We start from the raw sequence: 24,138 nt of genomic DNA, 5'->3' as shown, positions 1-24,138 counted from the left end.
TTTAAGAAGAGACTGGACAGCCATGTGTCTCAAATGGGGGTTGGACTAGAAGACCTTCAAATTCCCAGGTCTGTTCTGATTGATCGATCGATCGATTGGTCCGGGGTCTCCTGTTTGAGCAAGGGGGTTGGACTAGAAGACCTCGAAGGTCCTTTCCAACTCTTGTCATTCTGTTAAACTATTGCTCTTTTCCCCCGCAAGGAAGTTGAGCTTGACCAGTCTGACCACGGCTGCAGCTTCTCCGTGGATGCTGTCGGCAAGGAAGGGATGATTAATGATCCCTGTCTGCTTCCCAGATCCTTCTGGTGGATTTTTTTTTAAAAAAGAAAAAAATGCAGACTTTTCTTTCATCCGCGTCTGGCTTGTGCTTTGGGGGTGGGCGGCTGGCAGTCCAAGGTAGACATCAGGAGAGACACAGCCCCCCTTTCCCCCGTCTCCGTTACCTGCTTCTTCAAACCAGGTGGGCCTTTGGGCTCCAAAGCTGCACAAAGCTTGAACTATAATAGCCCCTCTTCTTTTTTTAAAAGAAAAAATAATAATAATAATAATTGCCTGCCAAAAATAAAAAATAATCCTTCTTTATGGGCCGTGTCTGGTTTTGCCATTATACGAATTTTTTTTTTCGCTTGATGATCCCCATAATGGTTTTTCCATGTACCTTTGGAAGCGTGCGGTGGGGGGAAATGTCTTCGTTCAAACGCCCAGAGCTGAGGATTGAAGTTGGCACGGAGAACCCAGACCGAGAAAAGTTCACTGCAGTTTGATCCCTGGAGACCAGCTGTCCGTGTGTGTGCGTGTGCGTCTGTGCGTGCTTGGAAAGGACTTTGATCCTAAATATAGGTCTGGGAGGGAGTTTCCATTACCTCCACCCTGCAGTCTGCCGGCTTTCAGGAAGGAAAGAAGAGAGGAGAGGAGGAAAGGAAGGAGAGAGAGAAAGAAAAAGGAAGGAGAAGAGGAGGAAAGAGGGAAAAAAAGAAAAAGAAAGGAGGGGAAAAAAGGAAGGAAGGAGAGGAAAGGAAGAAAGAGAGAAGGGAAGGAGAAAAGAGAAAGAAAGAAAAAGGGGTAGAGGGTGGGAGGAAGGGAAGAAGGAAGGGAAGTGGGAAGAGAAAGGAAAGGGAGGAAGGGAAAGAATAGAATAGGATACAGAATAGAATAGAGTAGAATAGAATAGAACGAAGAATAGAATTGAATTGAAGAGAAGAGAAGAGAAGAGAATATGGAATCAGAATAGAATAGAATAGAGTAGAATAGAATAGAACGAAGAATAGAATTGAAGAGAAGAGAAGAGAATATGGAATCAAATAGAATAGAATATAATAGAATAGAGTAGAATAGAATAGAACGAAGAATTGAATTGAATAGAAGAGAAGAAAAGAGAAGAGAAGAGAATATGGAATCAAATAGAATAGAATAGAATAGAGTAGAATAGAATAGAACGAAGAATAGAATTGAAGAGAAGAGAAGAGAATATGGCATCAAATAGAATAGAATGAAGAATAGAATAGAATAGAATAGAATACGGTATGGAATAGAAAGATAGGATAGGATAGGATAGGACGGAATGCAGCGCTATGCAATGCAGTACCTGCAATGCAATATATAAAATTAAAATGTAAATAAAATACAGCAGCCATGGATCATAACCTCTCAGGAACCCCGAGGAAGAAGAAAGGAGGCTAATCACGATCTCACTCGCTTAGGGTGGAGACCGAGGGTGTCAAAAAGATTTTGGAAACGGACAAAAAAAAAAAACCATATCAACAGGCGAGGCCGCGAAATACCCCCCCAGCGAGCCAGCGAGCGTGGCTTTCATGTTGGACCTGCCGTGTGTTTTTCTTGGGGAGTTTTTGCTTTCTGCTGAGCCAGCTGCAGCTGTAGCCCCCCCGGCCCACCCCCTCGGCCCACTCCCCTTCCATTGAGAAGCGGGGCGGGGGGGCAATCGCGGAGGCCGTCCAGGAACCGAACGTTTCCATCCGAAGAAGCGTGGAGAGGTTAAGGGGCTCGCCGCCATTCACGGCCCAGGGGGGGAAAGGAAGGAATTGGGGGGGGGGGGGAAAAACACCCTGAATTTTGCAGAATTTCACACACCAGACATTCTACTTCTAGTCTCCCCTGACGGCGGCCGCGCAGTCGGAAATGCCTGTTGCTAAAGCGAGACGCCTTCCACGCAGTGAATTTCAGGCAAAAAAAAAGGGTTGTCCGCAATCTTCTTCTCTTTTAAAATACAAACAAACAAACTTCGGTGTTGCAGCGCTCACAACTGCTGGAGGTGGTGGTGTTGTGCTTCCAGCCACAACCCCACAAAGCTCCCCCCAGTTTTATGAGTCCTGCGCTTGACCCAAGAGGAGGAGGAGGATGAGTTGTGTAACATTGCCCCGTGTTGCTGCTGCTGGTGCTGCTGTGTATTTGTGTGTGTGTGTGTGTGTGTGTGTAGGTGAAAAGTTGCCCCGGTTTGGCTTCCCACCCGCCCCTCTTCCAAGCCCTCCCGCGCTCCTTCTCTCCCCATTTGTAAATCACCACCAACGCGGACTTTGCACGCTCGGCGAAAGGGAAAAACATTTTTATTTATTCCTTTCGCCTCTGGCCTGGATGTTCTGTGCCGTGTGTGCATACGACAAACAAGCCCTTCAGAAGGGCAAGACTTTGGCAGCACTTCCCGACACCCTTCCCCAAAAGCACAACCTTTTCAGCGGGGACATACCACACACCCACCCACACACCACACACACACACACACACACACACACACAAATAAATGCAGAGTGAAGGATCAAGCCACAAGGCAGCCACTGCATCGCCCCCCTGCCCCTTTGCAAGGGTGTTTTGGGGCCGGGTTTTTGTAGGTCGAGGTAGCCGGTTAATTTATTTGGGCCACATCGTCGTGGGAAATTAACTGGAAAAATGGCAATTAATGCTGGCAAGAGTCAACGGGGAAAGGAAAAACCCGCCGACGTTGGCTGGCTGGACGCTGTCAAAGCTGAGCCCAGCCAGAGCAGAGGGAAAAAAACCCTCAAATAGCGCAAGTTCAGGAGGTTTTTTGGGGGGGACGTTTGGCCCGTAGAATTGCCCCAAGGGGGACACAACGGAAGGGATAAAAACAGCATCGTAATAGAACGCCAGAGTTGGAAGGGACCTCGGAGGTCTTCTAGTCCAGCCCTCTGCTCAAGCAGGAGACCCTAGACCATTCCTGACAAATGGAATAAAAATGCAGGGGATCCTCGGCTTACAACAGTTCCCTTAGCGACGGTTCGAAGTTACAACACCCCCGAGAAAAGGAGCAGCCGACCCCGTGGCCTCATGATCAAAATTCGGACGCTTAGCAGCTGACTTGGGTTCATGACGGTCGCGGGGTCACGCAAACCCCCCTCCCCTCCTCCGGCAGGGGCCTTAGACCATTTCAATCGATCAATCCAATCCTAATAGATCGGGAAGGGACCTCATAGGTCATCTAGTCCAACCCCCCGCCCAAGCAGGAGACCCGACCCCATTTCCGACAGACGGCAGCCCAGTCTCTTCTTGAAAGCCTCCAGGGGTGAAACTCCCACAACTTCCGAAGGGAACTTCTGTTTCATATTTTATTTATTTATTTTATTTAGGTTTTTTTTCAGTTGCTTACGAGATAATACGTAAAAGTAAAAAGATAGTTGTGAATGCATGGATACATCTAAGAAAAATAAAAGAAACAATAAAGCTTCGAGGACAGCTTGGGAAGCGGGAGGCGTCCATGGGACGGGACTCGGGGTCCAGTTGGAGCCAAGATGCTCCCCTAAGGCATCTGGTGCATTGCAATGGGTCTTTCTTGCAAGCTCTTTAGGGGGGTGGGGGGGAAGCCCCCCCAATCCTGCTAGGCTTCACTTCTCCCGCCCACCCCAAAAAGAAAATACGATCCGTCCTGGCTTAATAAAGGCTAACTTGCCCGGGCGTTGAACCCGCCAGCGATTCTCCAGCTGGGGTCATTTCAAGTTCACTCCATGGACTTTTGACGGCCTTGTGTGTCTGTGTGTGTGTGTCAGTGTGTGTGTGTGTGTGTGTGTGTGTGTGTGTGTGTGTGTGTGCAGGGAAAACAGCCAGCGGCTCCTGCCGGGATCTCTCTCGCATTCAGGCCTGTAACACAAGACGGGGCGCCCCCAGGCACCCGCTGGGCGGCTTTGCCGGAGCTCCTCCTCGGAGGGCAGCGGCCTCCCGCCAGGCCTCTGCCAAGGAGGGGAAGGGGCTGCCCCCCCCCACTCCTCTTCCTGCCGCTTCATTGAGTCCTCGTCTGGGCCGGTTGCTCTTCGCCATTACGACCGTGGGTTTAGTGCGTTCGGGCGTAGTCCTGATGCTGTTCCCTAGTTTGGTCGAGGGGACTTCGGCGGGAAAAGCACCCAGCCCCATAAGCACCAAGGAACCCACAGACTTCCTCCTCCTCCTCCTCTTCGTCCTGAGGATGTTCCCTAGTTGGGTCGTGAAATGTCTGCAAGAAAACCTCCCAGCTCAGACAGCACCAAGGACCCCACAATCCTCCTCCTCCTTCAGAAATTAAACAGAAAGAAGATTGCAGATTGTTAATCAATCCTGGAAGTCTTTATTTGACCCAGTGGCTGGCAAAAAGAGGTGGAGATTAAGAATGTAAAATTTATAATGTTAAAGCAATCATTACCCAGACAACACGATGCTCATTAAGCCCTAAGAAATGTATTTAATAGAAAGCCAATTAAAAAGTTTTTTTTTTTAAAAAAAGACGTGTTTGCAAGGCTCTGGATGAATTGTCCTCCGCCTTTGAGGCAGTTGAGGAGTTTCAAAGATTGGACCAGCAAGCCCTGAATCGTGGCTAACCCTGAATCGTGGCTATTCACGCTGCTTTCGCTAACCCGTCGTCCAAAGCTCGTCCCCTTCTCGTTCTCAGCCAAGGCGTCAGGCCTCCTGCCACCAACCATGTGCCAAAGTTTGGCACGCTCACAAAAAGGGAGCTGCTCGACAATTTTTCCTTTGGCCGGCGGCCGACCCCTGTCTTTTTACTATTATTATTATTATTATTATTATTATTATTATTATTATTATTATTATTATTTGCATTATTATTTGCATTATTATTTTTTGTATTGTTATTTTTTTCTCTTTCAATCCGAGTTCTGGGCCTTTGGCTGATCCACTCCCGGGAAGCCAGTCGATTCCCCAGATCTGTCGGGAGGAGGGAGAAAAAGTAGTCTGAGTGATCAGGTTATAGCCAGGAAGTGGGAAAATGCCCAGGTCTGTTGGGAAAAGATCTGGAGGTTGCAAGCTTCAAACAGGAAGCCCTGGGCTTACGACCATTCGTTCAGTGTCCGTTTGAAGTTAAAGCAGTACTGAAAAAATACCCCTATATGTGTGTCATGTCTGTATCTGTCAATCTATCATCTACCTACCTGTATTCTATATCTCTTATTATATATCTACCTACCTATCATCTATTTCTATATCTTCTATATCTATCAATCTATCTATCTCCATCCATCCATCCTTCTTATCTATATAGATAGATAGCAGGGATCGGAATTTATTTTGGATATGTGTCATCCTGTACACAGAAAAGCGACAAAGGAGGTTATCTTCCCTTCAACGTACAGGAGTACCAGTACTTAGGATGTAATTATTTAGCTACGTGTAGGATCGTTACGTTCTGGACAATTAATATCCTGAATTAATCCAGACAATTAATATCTGTCCTTTTTCTTGTTCTCATCTTGATGACAGTTTACAGGAACTTTGTCTGACGGCCTGGGAAAGACCATGGATAACCGGCATCAGACGGAGCGGGAATACATTCGATACCACGCGGCAACCAGCGGTGAACATCTCGTGGCCGGCATCCAAGGCCTGGCTCACGGTAAATCCGTGTAAATCAAACTGCCGAGTTTGATGACCCCTGGATTGGACAAACATTTGACTGAAATGATGTAGGGTTTCCGGCAGGGGGGTGGACTAGGAGACCTCTAATAACTCTGTTATTCTATTCTATATTCTGTATTATTCTATTCTGTGTTCTGTTCTAATTCTATTCTATTCTTATTCTACTCCACCCTACTCTATTCTAATTCTATTCTATTCTACATTCTATTCTGTTCTATTCCATATTCTATTCTATTATTATTATTATTATTATTATTATTATTATTATTATTATTATTATTATTATACTCTACCCTACTCTATTCTAATTCTATTCTATTCTACATTCTATTCTGTTCTATTCCATATTCTATTCTATTATTATTATTATTATTATTATTATTATTATTATTATACTCTACCCTACTCTATTCTAATTCTATTCTATTCTACATTCTGTTCCGTTCTATTCCATATTCCTCTCTGTTCTGTTCCACAGGAGAGGCCACACGTTGTGCACACTGAGCTTTATCCGAAATCATGCGCTGCCTTTTGCACCGTTTTGCCACATCGTGTTCAAACTCTTCTCATAAATATTTGTCGGTTTTCTTTTTTCCACTCCCCCAAACCAGGCATCATTGGCGGGTTAACCAGCGTGATCACCTCGACGGTGGAAGGGGTGAAGACCGAAGGGGGAGTTAGCGGCTTCATGTCCGGTCTCGGTAAAGGACTTGTTGGGACGTTAACCAAGCCGGTGGCCGGAGCCCTGGACTTCGCCTCGGAGACCGCCCAAGCCGTCCGAGAGACAGCCACGCTGACCGGCCCCAGGTGAGTCAAACCGGTGGAGTCGGCTTCCATCCGGCGTCATCCTGCAAGCCGTTCTGGACTCATTTAGTGACCATTCGAAGTTACAACAGCACTGAGGTTTTTTTTTTTTGGCAGCGTCTCCGGGGGTCCCGTGATCAAAAATCGGACCCTTGGCGACGGACTCGTATTTATGACGGTCCCCTTTGGCGACCATTCTGACTGGTAAAGTCATTGGGGAAGCCAGATTCACTTAACAGACGGGTCACTGCTTTAACACCTTGCAGCGATAACCACCGCGGCAAGAAAGGGTCGTAAAATGGGGCAAATCTCACTTCACCAACGTCTCGCTTAAGGACAGAAATATTGGCCTCGATCGTGGTTGTGAGGGCTACTTGTATTAGATACGTTCAGCCCTTTGAGTTGTTTATGAAACTAACATAACGTCAAATAACAGACAGCAGATAATCAGAGTTGGAAGGGACCTTGTAGGTCATCTAGTCCAACCCCGCCCCCCCCCCCACCGCCCATGCAGGAGACCCCACACAATTTCGTAGCATAATGTAACATAACAACATAGTATAAATAATAATTGTGGGCTAGAAACAAGCACACAAACAGAGATCTAAGATCCTGGCTAGAATGCTGGCTTTGCTTCCGGGGGAGAAAGTGCGGTTTGGAGTGGAACTTGGCTTGGAAATTCCCTGACATCATGTCTGTGAGAGAATTCCCACGCCTAGAGAGCTGGGTGTGTCTCTACACAGCAGAGGGGTGGTTGTTGATTTTTTTTTCCAACTCGTCCACTTTAAGATGGGTGGACTTCAGCTCCCAGAATCCCCCAGCCAGCCAGAGATTCCTCTACGGAGGAACGAACTTGAATGACAAGAAGGACCGGGGAGGGGACGTGATGTCAGTCATCCAATATTTGAGGGGCTGCCCCCAAAACGAAGATGGGGGGGGGGGTCCACCTATTCTCCAAACAAGGCAGGACGGGAAGCGACGGATGGAAAACTGATCAAGGGGAGAGAAGCAACTTAGGAGGAATTTCCTGTCGGGGGGAACAACCGTTCATCAGTGGAACTGCTTGCCACTAGAAGTTGAAGGGTGCTTCCGTCACTGGAGGCTTTTAAGAAGAGACCGGACAGCCATTGGTCTAAAATGGTATGGGGTTGGACTAGAAGACCTCCAAGGTCACTGTTAGTCTGTGAACTCCGCTATTCTGCTTTCTGAAAAATAGACCGCCATATTGCAAGCGCACCCACGCCATCTCCAAGGAAGAAGGTGGGGGGGGGGGAAAAAAACGTTAGAATAAGAATAATAATGGAGATATTATTCAGATAAGAATGGAGGTCTTATAAGACCGGGCAGCCGTTTGTCCGGAAATGCTATAGGGTCGGTCTCCAGAGGGTTGGTCTGGATGACCTCCAAGGCTCCTTCCAGCTCCGTTCCTCTGAACCCAGCAGTCGAAAGGTGCCTTGACTTTGCCTGTTGCTTCAACAAGCTTCCACCCTTCTCCCTCCCTCTTCCAGAACCAAGCCAAAAGAAAAAAGAGAGAGAGAGAGAGGGAGAAAATGTACCGCAAATGTCTTTTTCTTGTGTTTGGCTGAACTCTGGATACTCCCTTCCTCTCCTGAGCCCAAAATAATCCATTTCTCATTCTGGTGTCACTTATGTAAAGGCTCTTAAAGAAAAGAATGAAAGAAAGTCTTTCTTTCTTTCTTTCTTTCTTTCTTTCTTTCTTTCTTTCTTTCTTTCTTTCTTTCTTTCTTTCTTTCTTTCTTTCTTTCTTTCTTTCTTTCTTTCTTTCTTTCTTTCTTTCTTTCTTTCCCCTCCCTTTGAATAGTTGTGACTCATTTCAGTCTCCTAGACCCAGAAAGTTTTATTGACACTCTTGTGGTTTTCGGGAGGACCTCGGAGCAGGTTGAAAAAGCGGGTGGGTGGGTGGAACGGATTAAACCACGAAGCCCTTAAACCGGGGTTTGTTGGTTTTGTTTGGTTTTTTCCTTCCTTGGCCAGGCCATGACGCCTCTCCTTCGTCCCCAGGCCCCATTTTTGCGCTTGCGATAATATTATTTTATTATTTTATTTTAGCCCACGGCCATGTTGCATTAGCCAGGAGGCTACACTGCTGATGCAAAGCAAACGCCGGTGGAAATAAGAAGAATCAATCAGAATAGAGCTGGAAGGGACCTTGGAGGTCATCTACTCCAACCCCCTTGCCCAAGTAGGAGTTGGACTAGAAGACCACCGAGATCCCTTCCAGCTCTGTTCTCATTGATTGATTGATTGATTGATATGTATAGGGGTCTTCTGCTTGAGGAAGGGGCTGGACTAGAAGACCTCCGAGGTCCCTTCCAGCTCTATTCTGATTGATTGTTTGATTAGGGATTGATTGATTGATTGATTGAAAAGGTCCCTTCCAGCTGTATTGTGATTGATTGATTGATTAATTAGGTATTGACTGATTGATTGATTGAAAAGGTCCCTTCCAGCTCTATTCTGATTGATTGATTGGGCCCCTGCTTGAGGAAGGGCTGGACTAGAAGATCTCCGAGGTCCCTTCCAGCTCTATTCTGATTGTTTGATTAGGTATTGACTGATTGATTGATTGAAAAGGTCCCTTCCAGCTCTATTCTGATTGATTGATTGGGCCTCCTGCTTGAGGAAGGGGCTGGACTAGAAGATCTCCGAGGTCCCTTCCAGCTCTATTCTGATTGTTTGATTAGGTATTGACTGATTGATTGATTGAAAAGGTCCCTTCCAGCTCTATTCTGATTGATTGATTGGGCCTCCTGCTTGAGGAAGGGGCTGGACTAGAAGACCTCCGAGGTCCCTTCCAGCTCTATTCTCACGGAAAAACAGCCAAAGTCGAGTGTAACACTGGCCCAGAGGGTTGATTTCATGGGGATCCCCCTGTCGAACTTAGTGGCTGCCTCTGACTTGGGAGTTCTGGTGTTTGGCCAAAAGGAACAAATGTCTATTTTCTCCCTTTTTTCCTTTTCTGACCACGAGTCCCAGACACAACCCCCCCACCCCCACCCCCCCTCGGTATGGGAAGTGCGGCTTCCTCCAGATAATTGTGGGGAAGGGGTGACCCAAGGAGACCCAAGACCGTCCCTTGGTCCTCCCCTCCCATCAGAGTTCAGCTGGGGGGAGGGAGAGAGGGGTTTAGTAAAATAGCCTCTATTTCCCCCCAAGGCAAGATTGTCCTGCTCCAATTACAACCTGGATTAAAAACCAAATTTAGCCGCTCCGGCTGAGTCAGCATCCTCTTTGGGTTGGGGGTGCAGACGTTGTGCCTGGGAAATAAGTTCGTTGGAGGATAATTACAGCTTATTTCCCTTTTCTCTTTCTTTCTCTTTCTCTCTCTCTCTCTCTCTCTCTCTTTCTCTCTCTTTCCTTTCTCTTTCTCTCTCTCTTTCTTTCTCTTTCTCTCTCTCTCTCTCTTTCTCTTTCTTCTTTCCTTTCTCTTTCTCTCTCTCTCTTTCTTTCTCTTTCCTCTCTCTCTCTCTCTTTCTTTCTCTTTCTCTCTCTTTCCTTTCTCTTTCTCTCTTTCTCTTTCTTTCTCTTTCTTTCTCTTTTTCTTTCTTTCTCTTTCCTTTCTCTCTCTCTCTTTCTCTTTCTCTTTCCTTTCTCTTTCTCTCTCTCTTTCTTTCTCTTTCTCTCTCTCTCTCTTTCTCTCTTTCCTTTCTCTTTCTCTCTTTCTCTTTAAATCTCACTATTTCTTTCTTTTTCTCCCTTTCTCTCTTTCTCTCTCTCTTTTATCTCTCTCTTCCTCTCTCTTCCTCTCTGTTTCTCTCTTTCTCTTATCTCTCTTCTTTCTTTTTTCTCTTTCTCCTTTATCTCTCTCTCTCTTCCTTTCTCTTTCTCTCTCTCTCTCTTTTGCACACCACTGCACACACTTACATGGGCAAACAACTGGCACTTTATTATTATTATTATTATTTTTAGGAAACTGCAGAATCTGAATTAAAATGAAAATCAGTGGCAGAAAGGGTTTGCCAACCTGGGTGTGTGTTGTCGCCCCGGTGTGCAAACAGCCATTTGGAGTTTATTTGTTACTATCAATTTTCCCCCTTTCTGTTTTGGCGAAGAGGAAGTGTGCGAAGGGAAAAGGCCAGAGGACGAAAGGCGGAGAGGGGAGGAGGAGGAGGAGGAGGGAGGGGCTGAGGGCAGGGGACGGGGGGGGGGGAAAGTGGAAATTGACCCCCCGCCGTCCCCTCCCCTTAAGCAGGTAATCACTGGATCATTGTTAGCAATACGCTTCTGGGTTCAAGTGAAGTTCAGCCAAAGAATCCGCATTGTAGCGCAACCTGGATTTCATCGGGCCCGGCTTTCCCCGGATACGCGCTCGTTGGGAAACGGCGGTCGTGGGCTCGGGCCAAAGGCAGCCCCCCCGCTATCCCCCAAACCCACAGACGTGTGAGGACGAGGGTGGGAGGTCCCACTGGGACCAGTTTCGATCAGCCGAGGTGCCGAAACGCTCTGGGAAAAGTCCTCCAATGGCAGCCCCGCTCAGCGCAGTCGTAACTCCGGGACCGTTGTAAGAAAAGCAGCAAGGGTCCGGATAGAGCCGGAAGGGACCTTGGAGGTCTTCCAGTCCAGCCCCCCCCCACCTCAGGGAGGACAACAGTAGACCATTTCAAATCGATCGGTCGGTCGGCATGGAGCCGGGAGGGACCCTGGAGGTCGTCTAGTCCAACCCCCTGCAAGGAGGAGACCCTAGGCCATTTCGGTCAATCAGAGTGGAGCTGGAAGGAACCTTAGAGGTCTTCTAGTCCAACCCCAACCCCACCCCCTGCTCAAGCAGGAGACTCTAGGCCACGCCAATCGATCAGAATAAATAGCTGGAAGGGACCCTGGAGGTCATCTAGTCCAACCCCCCCCCTGCTCAAGCAGGAGACCTAGACCGTTTCAGTCAATCAGAATGGAGCTGGAAGGGACCCTGGAGGTCGTCTAGCCCAACCCCTTGCTGAAGCAGGAGATCCTATACCAATTCAGACAGACGGATGTCCAATCCCTTCTTAAAAGCCGCCCCCCCCCCCAAAAAAAAACCCCACTTCTTTTCCCTAGATTAGCCATGGCCAATTCCTGCAACCATTCATTGTACATTGGTCCAATCCTCTAATCATCAGCAATTAAGACAATTAAAAGCCCGGAGGCTAAAAAACGTAGAAAGAACGGTTGCAGGAATTGGGGGACGGCTGGATTAGGGCAAAGAAGGATTTAAGGGGGATCATCCCGACACGATGGTGATGAGGAGGTCACCATTCAGTCACACCTGATGCTCCTCTGCGCCCCTTCCCGTCTTAAAGCCGATATATATATATAACCGATATATATATATATAAATATATATATTTTTCTCTCTCTCTCTCTCTCTGCTCCGGCTCCCTTCTGAACTTCTTTGCTTTCCTCTTCCCAATACTTTTTTCCCCGGGGAATTTCCCCTCGTGACAGCGGCCAAAACGAGCGAGAGGCAGCCTGGTGGTTTCTTTATTCTCTGTCCCACCGGGGGGCTTAGGAAAACCTGGGGCAGGGGGGAGAGTTGTTTCCCCCTGCCCCCCATCCTTGGGGAAAAATAATCCGTGGATGTTTAGCCTTTCCAGAAACAGACACACAACGGTGCGCAACGGATGACTCAAATGTGCTTTTATTTATGGTTCTGGAGAGAGGGCAGGAGAGAGAGAGAGAGAGAATGAGAGAGAGGAGAGGAGAGAAAGAGAGAGAGATGGTAGAAACTGAATGTGGAATGTCCTGCGTTGTGAATAGTGCCTTGGAATATGTTGGCCATATGGTCATTCTGATCAGCTGGTTATTTACAATAGTTTGGCAACCTCTCCATATTCTTTCTTCCTTTCTTTCCTTCCCTCCTTCCCTCCCTTTTTTCCTTCCTTCCTTTCCTTTTATCCTTCCCTCCCTTTGATCCTTCCCTTTTTTCCTTCCTTCCCTTTTATCTTTCCTCCCTTCTCTTTGATTCTTCCTCCCTTCCTTTCCTTTTATCCTTCCCTTCTTTCCTTTCTTCCTTTCCTTTTATCCTTCCTTTTTATCCATTCTTCCCTTTTATCCTTCTCTTTTTCTTTCCTCCCTTCCCTTTTATCCTTCCTTCCTTTCCTTTTATCCTTCCCTTTTATCTTTCCTCCTTCCCTTTTTACTTCCTTCCTTCCTTTCCTTTTATCCTTCCTTTTTGTTTCCTTTCTTCCTTTCCTTTTATCCTTCCTTCCTTCCTTTCCTTTTATCCTTCCTCCCCTTTTTCTCCTCCCTCCTTTTATTCGTTTTATTTTCCGTATCCCTCCCCCACTATTGTTTTCACCAAGGGCTCACGGAGGCGAACGTATCCGGACGCGCCTCCTTTCTTTCGGCCCTGCAACAACAACCCTCCGAGGTGGGCTGAGAGAGAGAGAGAGAGAGAGAGCGCAGGACGGGCCCAAAGTCGCCCCAGCGTCTCCCCATCGCAGCTCCCCGTGGGTCTCGGTGCACGTCCCACTCGTGGACGGAAGGCCAGGCACCCACCCTGCCCGGAGTCTGGCACCGCCCGTGGCCCCTGCGGAGGGGCCAGCTCATCCGGCCCCCGCAGGCTAGTCCGAGCCCCCAGCCCGCCCGTGCCTTGACCTGCAGCCGAGGGACGTTCTCTGCCCCCCTGACCCCCAAGATGGATCCCCCCTCTCTGTCTCTCTGTCCTTCTCTTGAACTCTTTTCCTCCCTTGGAGTCCCTAACCGCCTCCTCCTCCTCTTCCTCCTCCTCCTCGCCACGCACCTCTCCTTTGCAAGGCTGCTCAAGGGTTCCTCCTCCCCCCCCCCTCTTGGTGGGGGTCCCAAGCCAGAACCGCAACTCGGGGCGCCTCCCTTTAAGCACCCCAACCCCCCTCGACCCCCATCCGGACAAATCCGAGGTGAGCGGCGATGATGGAAGGCCCGGTGCGGGTGGGATACGGGGAGCGGAGAAGAAAGCTTTTTGGTCCCATGGATTGCGGTCTGGCGGGGAGCCAGGCCCCGGCGTTGACCGGCGGTTGAACTACAGCGTGAAGGCGTGTGTAATGCTACTCAGGGGTTTTGTACGGCCGCCAACGAGTACATATGCAGAGGGCAAAAGTTTAGAGCGAGACGAGGCTCTCCGAGTTAACCCTCTCGTGCGGCACGTAGCGGATCCCCGGATCTCGCCGTTTCTCCACCCCCCCCCCCCCCCCACCCCAGGGGGATTTTTAAAAAAAGATTGGGAACTTTCAATTATTCTTTTATTTCCAGTTCTCAAGCCGCGAAGAAGAAGTCGGCTTCAGGGTGGAGGGAAACAATGGGGGGCATTGTTGACACACACACACACACACACACACACACATACACACGGGTTCCTCTTTCTCTCAGCCCCCCCCCCCCCCAGCAGTGGGGCATGGGATAGGGGATAGTTCTCAACTTGCGACGGTCCAACTTTTACAACCGTCTCTGAAAGAAGCGGCTCAGAGCCCGTTTTTTACCACGCTTCACTCCCCGCGGTCCAAATTCAGAGGCTTGCGCACACACCCCTCCTATTTATGATGGTCTCGTATTTATGACGGTCACAGTTTGTCCCTGGGGTTGTGTGTGTGTGTGTACCTGTGTGTGTGTGTGTGTCACGCCATCCCCTTTTGCCAAGTCACTCGGTGAGCCAGATCCGAGGAGAGGAGAAGAGAGGAGAGAATGAAATAGGAAGAGAAGAGAATGAAATAATAGAATAGAACAGTATAGAATAGAATAGAATAGAATAGAATAGAATAGAATAGAATAGAATAGAATAGAATAGAATAGAAAATGGAATGGAATAGAGTAGAAGAGAATAGAAGAGAAGAGAAGAGAAGAGAAGAGAAGAGAAGAGAATAGACGAGAAGAGAAGAGAAGAGAATAGACTAGAAGAGAAGAGAATAGACGAGAAGAGAAGAGAAGAGAATAGACTAGAATAGAATAGAATAGAGATGAATGGAATAGAGTAGAAGAGAAGAGAAGAGAAGAGAAGAGAAGAGAAGAGAAGAGAAGAGAATGAAATAGGAATAGAATAGAATGAAATAATAGAATAGAATAGAATAGAATAGAATAGAATAGAATAGAATAGAATAGAATATGGAATGGAATAGAGTAGAAGAGAGTAGAAGAGAAGAGAATTAGGTCTAGGGATCTTGGAGGTCTTCTAGTCCAACCCCCTGCCTAGGCAGGAAACCCTACACCATTTCAGACCAATGGTTATCCAACATCTTTTTAAAAACCTCCAGTGTTGGAGCATTCACAACTTCTGGTGGCGAGCTGTTCCACTGATGAATCGTTCTAATTGTCAGGAAATTTCTCCTTCGTTTTAAGTTGCTTCTCCCCTGGATTTGTTCCCACCCATTGATCGCTTGGCTCCCCTCTCCTTTGGGCCAGCCCCGAGATACGGGAAGGCCGCTCTCCTGTCTCCCCTGGTCCTCCTTTTCATTAGACTAGATTGCGAAAGTCTCGGCCTTGTTTATAATCTGGTGTTTTTTTTTCCCCCGCCTTTAAAAAAAACAAAACCAAAAAACCAACAATGAGGACACCGGGTGAAAAATGTAGCTGCACAGGTTGTGTTGCCTGCAGTGAGACCTGCCCCGTGGGAGATTCGGTGGGGTTGTTTTCGGCCCCCTTTACACAAATTCCTTCCAAATAGTCCCATTTTCTCCGCTTAAGCCTGCAACACAAGCATGCCGGTTTCTCGCCAGAAAGACAGGTTCCCTCTGGCCAAGTCAGAAATAATCCTCTTTCCTCCTGCCTGTCACCGTCTTAATTTTTGCACGTCGTTTCCCCCCCCTCCCTGTGTTTTTGCTACTGCGAAAGACTTGACCCAGGTAATCCTCTACCCACCCACCCCAAAAAAATACTGTCTATTGTGCTGGAAAGGCCTCCAGTTCTTGGTTGTTTCTAATTTGCTAGATCCTCCGTTAAACAAACACACAGAAATAAACTAAAGGGATTAAATCCAAACTGAACACTCCTCTGAAAGTAATTTGGGAGAGCATAAATCATCAGAAATCGTCCCCGTCTAATAGAATGTAAAAAGCTGGAAAGTTTGGAGAAAAGAAGAGTGGGGAAAAAAATTAAAAACATTGCAATCTCTATATCATAAACAAATCATCTGGGGAAAATTGGACCAGGCTGCAGACTTTTTAACTCTCAGGAATTTGTCATGCAATATCACAATAATTCCTTTATTTCGTAGTCCTTCAAGACACCACGGCAATGTTTTAGAAGCCCTGAGCTGCTTCTTGGCCATAAATACGGGTTTATTTAACACTTCATGCTTTATGTAATATTTAATCATGATAAATATTAATAACCTTAATACCTTTGAGTGGAAACTTCATAGGAAGGTATTAATATTTTAATACTTGACTCATGACCGCCGCTGAAGCCCAACGTTGACATTGCTAAGTGAGACGGGTGTTAAGTGCGCTTTGCCCCGGTTTTTAACGGCCTCTCATGCGATCGTTGCTAAGCGGATCATTGCAGTTGTGAATTCCCACGGTCGTTGAGCGAATCCGCTTTCCCCATTGACAACGTCCAGGACTCGTTGTCATAAGTCGAGGACTACCCGTATAGAAAGGGAAGCTTTTTAAGATTGAAAAGAGGGAGAGAGAGAAAGAGGGAGGGAGGAGGAGAGAGCGGGAGAGAAGGAGAGAAAGAAGAAAAAAGAAAGGGAGAGAGGGAGAGGAGGGAAGGACAGAGAGACAGAAGGGGAGAGAAAGGGAAAGAGAGAAAGAAAGAGAGGGACGGAGGGAGAGAGAAAGGGAGAGGAGGGGAGAGAAGGAGAGAGAGACAGAAGGAAAGAGAAAAAGGAGGAGGGAGGATGAGAGAAGGAGAAAGAAAGAGGGAGGAAGGGAAAGAGAGGAAGAGGAGGGAAGAAGAGAGAAAGGGAGAGGAGGGGAGAGAAGGAGAGAGAGAGACAGAAGGAAAGAGAAAGGAGGGAGGAGGAGCGAGGGAGAGAAGGAGAAAGAAAGAGGGAGGAAGGGAAGGAGAGAGAGAGGGAGGGAGGGAGAGAAGGAAAGAGGGAAAGGGAAAGAGAGAGAGAAAGAAACCGATTCAATGATCTGGGGTGTAATTTAAACCCCAAAAAGGAGACGGGCTGCGCAACATTCGGCACCGTCCCTGCCAAAGAATTTGCGCTTCACAATTGTGAGGAACAGGGGGGAGAGGGGGCCTCTTTGCGGAGCCTCCGCTGTGTGGCTGATGCGTCTCAGTTACACAACGGCCTCCTTGGCCTCCCGCGCGCTTTGCAAAAAATCATATCTGGGGCTCCCGAGCCAACCTAACACCGCTCCAGCAACACACACACACGCACACACACACACACACCCTTTTGGCAAAGCGTCAGAGAGGCTGCCACGAAGCCCGAAATTCAGACGGTCCTCGCTTGGCTCACGGTTGTCCGCTTAGCGACCGTTTCAAGTTTCCCCACGGTGCTTGCTGGGGGGGGGGAGTGGTGGTGGAGGGGACTTAGGAAGCCAGATGGACGCGGCCTGAAAGGGGCGGAGGGCAGTCTGTGCTTTCTCGCTGGCCTTATCCCGGGTTCAAGTCCTGCCCGCTGAGCAGCCTTGCCTCCCTCCCCCCACCTCCTTCCTTCCTTCCCTTGACTTGTGATGGATCCAGTTCCTTGGCTTGGGAACAGGGACTCCCAGCCCTGGAAGGAAGAGAAGACTCGGCTCTGGGAGAATTGGATGCTACTCTGGGTGAACTGGGAAAGGGTGTGTGTGTGTGTGTGCGTGTGCGTGTGGCCAGAGGACAGGCCGTGCCAGAGAAGAGAACAAAACAGACCCGAGAGCCCGTCTCCTAGCCAGAGGCAGGGCCTTCCTCGTCTCTCCAGAGAGCGCGCTCGGCCCGTAGACTTGTAGAGCGCTGCTGCGCAGGGCTTTCTGCAGTCCTCTCTTAAGCGGTTTGCTAAGCGTCAGCCGAGTCTCGCCCCTCAGCAGTCTGGCTCCTCGTTTTACCAACCTCGGACGGGCGGATGGACGACCTTGAGACAGTCGGTCAGGATCGAACTGCCAACAAGCGGGCAATTGCTGCACTCTGGCCACTGTGCCCCCATGGAGGGAGGGAGGGAGGGAGGGATGGATGGATGGATGGATGGATGGAAAGGTAGGTGGGTAACTAGGTAGGTAGGTAGGTAGATAAGTAGGTAGGTAGGTAGACATACATACAGACAGACAGACAGATTGGTAGATAGACAGTGTAGGTAGGCAGGCAGGCAGGTAGACCTTTTGGATGAATGTATGGATAGGTAGGTAGGTAGGTATAGATAGGTAGGTAGGTAGGTAGATAGATACATAGATACATAGACAGACAGACATACAGACAGATTGGTAGATAGTGTAGGTAGGCAGGCAGGCAGGTAGACCTTTTGGATGAAGGTGTAGATGGATGGATGGATGGATGGATGGATGGATGGATGGATAGGTAGATAGGTAGGTAGGTAGATAGATACATAGATACATAGACAGACAGACATACAGACAGATTGGTAGATAGTGTAGGTAGGCAGGCAGGCAGGTAGACCTTTTGGATGAATGTATGGATAGGTAGGTAGGTAGGTGGATGGATGGATGGATGGATGGATGGATGGATGGATGGATGAGAAAGAGAGATGATAGATACTGTAGATGATGGATGGATGATGGATAGATAGATGACAGATCATAGAGGACAGAGGTTACAGGTGATAGGTAGATTAGAGAGAAAGAGGTGATAGAGATCGATGAGGGATAGATAGAGATGATAGATAAATACTGTAGGGGATGGATGGATGGGTAGGTAGGTAGACAAACAGACAGACAGACAAAAGAGAGAAAGAGAGATGATAGATACTGTAGATGGTAGATGGATGGATGGGTGGGTGGAGAGAAAGAGAGAGAGAGGTGGGGATACCTGGATACCTAACTAGACGAGAGACAGACAGAGAAAGAGAACAGGGGATGCCACCACAGGGAGTCTAGACTGCAAACCGTCAGTCCGGAAAACAGTCCCAAGTCCCTTTTTCCGTTGCTCGTCGTAAGTTCGAACGGCCACTAAACAAACTTGTAAATCAAGCACAGTTGGACACACGGGTGCTGGAGACTCCCTAGGCCTCGGACCCCGGAATGACCCCTTTCTTCCTCCCCTCCGATTGACAGGACCCAGGCGGAGCGGATACGGCGGCCACGGTGTTGCCGGGGACCCCAAGGGCTGCTGCCCCGCTACTCCGGGAGCCAGGCGGAAGGGCAGGAGATACTCCTTAAGCTGACCGAGAACCTCCAGGATGAGTTGTAAGTACCAGAGGGAGGGAGTCCTCGGCTTAACGGCCTGGATCCAAACCCAGCACCACCGCCTCCCCCTTGAGTCGCAGGATGGCCACTGTGCGGGCTTCCAAGCCGCAAAGCGAGCGACGCTTAAACGACCTTTTCTTCAGAGTTAAATCCTTCTTTTTTTAATCTTTTTTTTTTAATTTAAAGTTATCTTGCTAAGTGATCCCACATTGTTATTCTCAGCTGGGCTCCCTGTTTCACTTCTGAAAAAAAACCCCGTTGCTGAGTAATTAAATTACTTCCTGATGCGTGTGTGTCTGTGTGTACGTGTGTGACTTTTTGCCGGAGGCGATCCCGACTTTTGGGCCATAAATTCTCCCTCCGTGGATGCGGTTGCTTCTCTTTTCTTTTTCTTTTTTTTTTTTTAAATTGATTTATTTATTTTTTTAATCGCTCGCGCTGGCTGGGAATTCTCCCTTTTGCACTTGGTGGGATTGGGAAAAACCTGGCATTTTTTAAAGGATCACTAAGGAGGCCTGGCAGCCAACCCGGATGGGGAGAAATGGACGCCAGAGAGTTGAGAAGAAAGACGTGAACAAAACATGACCTACAAGGTCCCTTCCAACTCTTATTATTCTATATTCAGTGGAACAGAAGTTGCCTTCGGAAGTTGCGGGCGCTTCGTCCCTGGAGGCTTTCAAGAAGAGACTGGATTACCCGTCTGTCCGAAACGGCGTAGGGCCTCCTGCTCGGGCAGGGTGGGGGTTGAACTAGATGACCTTCCAGCTCCCTTCCAGCTCTTGTCAATCTCACACTCTCCCGTCTTCCCTCCTCCCTTTCCAGCTTCATCGCGGTGGAGAACGTGGACGGCTACTGCGTGGTCATCTCTTCCAGAGCGGTTTATTTCCTCAAGAGCGGCGACGCCCTGGACCGAGAGGCCATCTTCCTGGAGGTGAAATACGACGACCTCTACCACTGCCTCATCTCCAGGGACCACGGACAGGTCTACGTCCAGCTGACCAAGAAAGCCGTCAATTCCACCAGCGGCATCGCGATGCCCGGCCCGTCGCACCAGAAGCCCATGGTGAGCCCGCTCTCTCTCGGGAGGATTGGGTCCGATCATTTGCGCCGGTTTGAAACGATTTCGACCCCGGAGGCTTTGGAAACCCTTATTACAAGGTATTCCTCGGCTTAACGTCCGACCGTCACGGAGCCGAAACCTTCCCTTGCTAAGCAAAAAGGCGAATGGCTCTTAGGGTGGGGCAGGTGGAGTTTGCTCCGGCGTTGGGCATGCAGCCCTTACGATTAAACCCAATAGTTTTAGGGTTCAGTCTGGGGCCTTTTCAAACCGATGGCCGGGAGTCCTCGGCTTAACGGCCACCGTCGGATGCCCGAACGCCTCTGCCGCACAACAGAAGTGGCAGAGCCAAGGCGGATATTTTGTGAGCCCCCAAAATGTCCACGGCTGAGCATTGCTAAGGGAGGCTCATCCCGCTTAACGACCCCTCTCGCCACCGTCGTTGAGTGAATTGCTGCAAGCGGCGAAGTCGGGCAAACGCAGTCGTTAGAAACGAACCTGCCTTCCCCGTCGAACCTCAGGGAGCCCGCGACCGTCGTCAGGGTGAAAAAAAAAAACAGCCTTAGGTCCCTTTTTCCAGCCCCGTCGTAACTTCGAACCGTCCCTAAACGAACAGTTATAAGTTGTTACATTCCCTTGGAGACAGTTGTCGAGCAAGCCGTGAAGCAAGTGGTGTATATAAGTCTCTAAATTCAGCACAGCACGTCTTTGCCTTAACGACGGGATTTCCATTTCTAGGTTGTTAATGTCGTAAGTCGAGGATTACCCAGAATTCTCAGCTGGCGAGCGGACGGGAAGAGCTTTTTTATTGGGGACCCTACCATTTCAATCAATCAATCAATCAGGATAGAGCCAGGAGGGACCTCAGAGGTCTTCTAGTCCAACCCCCACTGCTCAAGCAGGAGGCCTTGCGTGTGTCTTTTTCTAAGCCTCCGCGGTCCTGTCCTTCCTCCCGCAGGTCCACGTCTCCGCCGAGGACGTGGCCGTCCGCCTCTGTCAAGAGATCAACTATGCAAAGAGCCTTTTCTACGAACAGCAGCTCATGCTGAGGTCCGGCGAGCACCACGAACACTTAGAACTGGACTCCTGACCCGGAGGAAACCGCCCCCCACCCTGGACCTCCTCCCGCCACCACCACACGCTCGGCTCAGCCGGAGAATCGGGGCCCCCCGTAAGGACGTTTTCGGGTGAATCATAGAAGCCAAAAACTCCGCAGGGGAGAGAGGACAACGATCTTGCACCAACAGCCGATACCCCTTAAAAAAAAACTGGTATTTTCTTAACCGTTTCTGTATGTATATATAAGTATATATATATATATATATACATATATATATAGTACACACACGTATAAATATAATATATATATATATATATGTGTGTGTGTGTGTGTATGTGTATACATATATATTATTCTATAAATATAAGTTCCAGGTAAAACTGAAAAAACAGACATCCCGATGTGTATATATATATATATATATATATATGTATGTATCTATGTATGTATCAGGATGTCTTTTTGTACATATACATACACACACACACATATATACATACATACATATACATACACTTGTGTGTGTGTATGATGCGTAGACGTGTGTGTCTGCCTGCACACTTTATCGCACACGCCAGCGAGGCTGCACAAAAAGTCTTTCTTTTTTTTGTTTTCTTCCCGTGTAAAGAACTGATAGGAAAAAGTTATATTGCACTGATTTTGAGCATTTTTTGGGGGGAGGGAGGGGGGGTGGGCTGGGGGTGGGGAAAAGGCACTTTTATTTTTTCCTTCCTTTCTCTGGAAGCGGCAAAGAGGCCGAGAAGGAAACGGAAGGGGGGGAACGTGTCCGAAGTGCTGGGTGGACTGTTGTGGGGGAGGGATGTTTTAAGCAGACCGATTCGGTTTATAAATGTATAATATTTGCAAACCTGACCCCGTGGATTCATTAAAACAAAGCAAAAAAGCCCCCCCAGCCCATCACCCCACCCCGAAAAAAGAACCACACGCCACCACGGCTGCTCTTGCAATCTTGCGGTTATTTATTTCCACGGTAGTAGGTCACGGCTGTTATTTTCGACACCACGCGGCAGCGGGGAAATGTAGGAAAGAATGCAGAATTTCCTACAATCTCAGCACTTTCAGGAAAAGAGAGAGAGAGAGAGAGACGGAAAGAGAGAGAAAGAGAGAGAGAGAGCGATGGGTCAAATTATTCTCCAAAGCACCAGAGGGACCGACAAGAAGAAGCAACCGACGGAAACTCACGAAGGAGAGAAGCAACTCCTACAATTTCAGGATAAATTTCGTGACCTGGAGAGCAATTCGCCAGTGGAACCGCTTGCCACTAGGAACTGTGGGTATTTATCCTGGAGGTTTTTAAGAAGAGAGCGGAGAGTCACTTATCTGCAATGGACTAGGCCCTTCCTGCTTGAGCAGAGGGTTGGACTAGAAGACCTCCAGGAACTCCCTTCCAGCTCTGCTCCGATGGATGGATTGAAATGGCCTAGGTTCTCCTGCCGGAGCCGGGTTGGGGGGGGGGTTGGACTAGAAGACCTCCGAGGTCCCCCTCCAGCTCCATTCCCATCGATCGAAATGGGGCCGAGCAGAAGTGACCGCCCGAAGCTGGCCGGCTCGTCTTGACCCTCGTGGTAACCCCCAAAGAAGACCGGTGTGTTGGGGGTGGGGGAACCTCAGTTTTCCCCACTGCTGATCCTGCTGCCCCCCACCGCCTCCTCCTCCTCCTTCTCCTCCAGCGGCCGCTTGGCCGGCCTCCGCCACCAGCCTCTCGCTTGGCAGGAAACAGGACGTCGCGCCTCGCATTTGAACATACCTGCAACAAGAATTCGTCCGGAGAGCCAAAAAAAATAAGTGATTGGGAGGGAGGGGTTTTTTTTTTGTTTTTTTACATTTTTTTCCTCCCCATTTTTGGCACCGCTCGGATGAAGAGGAGGCCGCAAGCCGACCGCCAAACGCGGCAAGTTCTTCCCACCAAGAATGCTTTGCTGAGAGGTCTGTGTTGACATTGGCGTCCCCACCTCACTACTTAAGTGGATAAGCAGGCGTGTAACCGAGACGCCTTCGCTTAAAATACCTTCCTTTCCCCCCTTTATTTATTTATTATTATTATTATTATTATTATTTTAAAAAAAATCCTTTCCCCCCCAAAGACAAAAATTCCATCTAATGCGGATGGGAGTTCAATTATGAGGCGGCCGTGGTGCGGCAGCTGCCGTCCCCTCCCTCAAAAAAAAAACCCAACGCAATTCTAGGCGGCATCCACAGAGGGATAGGATCAAGATCAGGTGGATCTTTTATTATTATTATTATTATTTTATTTCTTTCTTTTATCATAATCGTTTTATGATAATGCCTTGGCAAGACCCCACTTGGATTACGGCAACTAGTTTTGGTCATCGTTTTAAAAAACAGAGGTTGAGGGGTTGGACTAGAAGACCTCCGGGGGGTTCCCTTCCGGCTCTATTCTGATTGATTCATCGAAATTCATTTTATTTATGGCAGCCCACCCCCCAAAAATATATATATATATATATTGAAACCCTGCTATCGTTCTATTAAACCGGACACCCCCAATTCCTGCACAACTATTCTTCCTCCTGTGTTTTCCTCCTCCAGTCCCCTCAATCCTCTCCGGGTTTCCTTCTCTCCGCATTTCTTTCGAAAGTCTCAACGGGACCAAGATTGGGCGTGGCATTATTCCAGGTGTGCGGCCTCACCTGTTGCAGTCTAGAGCCTTACTCTCACTTTTCGGGGTGTTGAAGCGGTGCCCGCTGGGGCTGCATTGGCCACCCGCTTTCCCCCGCCCCCCCAAAAAAACCCCAACACCTGTTCCTGCATTACCGTGTGAAAGTTTGCTAAGCGAGGGAGGGAAATTGGCCTTTCCCCACCAAGCTATGCCTGCTGTCAATCAAACACCCCCTCCAGGCCCCCCCCCCAACCCATGTTCCCCCCCCCTTGCAGGTTTCGGAGCTGCCGGCCCTCCTGGCTTTTCCCTTCCTCTGAGTCTCTTTGATTGACACTTTAATGAGGGTACGAGGGGTCCTTTCCCCCCCCGCCCACTGCCAGGTTTTTTGGGGGTGGGTGGGGGAGGCGGTCCATGCCCCGTTTTATCTCGCCCGTCTCGGTTAGCCAAAAATAGC

General features: G+C 48.7%; 1 protein-coding gene across 3 annotated transcripts in view; it reads left to right on the top strand.

The window, feature by feature from the left end:
• VPS13D (vacuolar protein sorting 13 homolog D) overlaps positions 1-21,846 on the top strand; it is a 74,254-nt gene extending 52,408 nt beyond the window's left edge. For all 3 annotated transcript variants that reach the window (XM_087915195.1, XM_087915193.1, XM_087915194.1), the window contains 5 exons: positions 5,713-5,845; positions 6,480-6,675; positions 18,795-18,926; positions 19,749-19,989; positions 20,942-21,846. In XM_087915195.1, the coding sequence (XP_087771321.1) occupies positions 5,713-5,845; positions 6,480-6,675; positions 18,795-18,926; positions 19,749-19,989; positions 20,942-21,073 (834 nt within the window). In that variant the 3' untranslated portion in view covers positions 21,074-21,846. The remainder of the gene's footprint in view (positions 1-5,712; positions 5,846-6,479; positions 6,676-18,794; positions 18,927-19,748; positions 19,990-20,941) is intronic.
• Positions 21,847-24,138: the final 2,292 nt, after the last annotated feature.

This window comes from Pseudonaja textilis, chromosome 18, assembly GCF_049901715.1.
Source record: "Pseudonaja textilis isolate UNSWEBS1 chromosome 18, rPseTex1.2, whole genome shotgun sequence".
Lineage (NCBI taxonomy): Eukaryota > Metazoa > Chordata > Lepidosauria > Squamata > Elapidae > Pseudonaja > Pseudonaja textilis.
The sequence above is the reverse complement of the archived record's forward strand: the minus strand, read 5'-3'. Positions and strand labels throughout refer to the sequence as shown.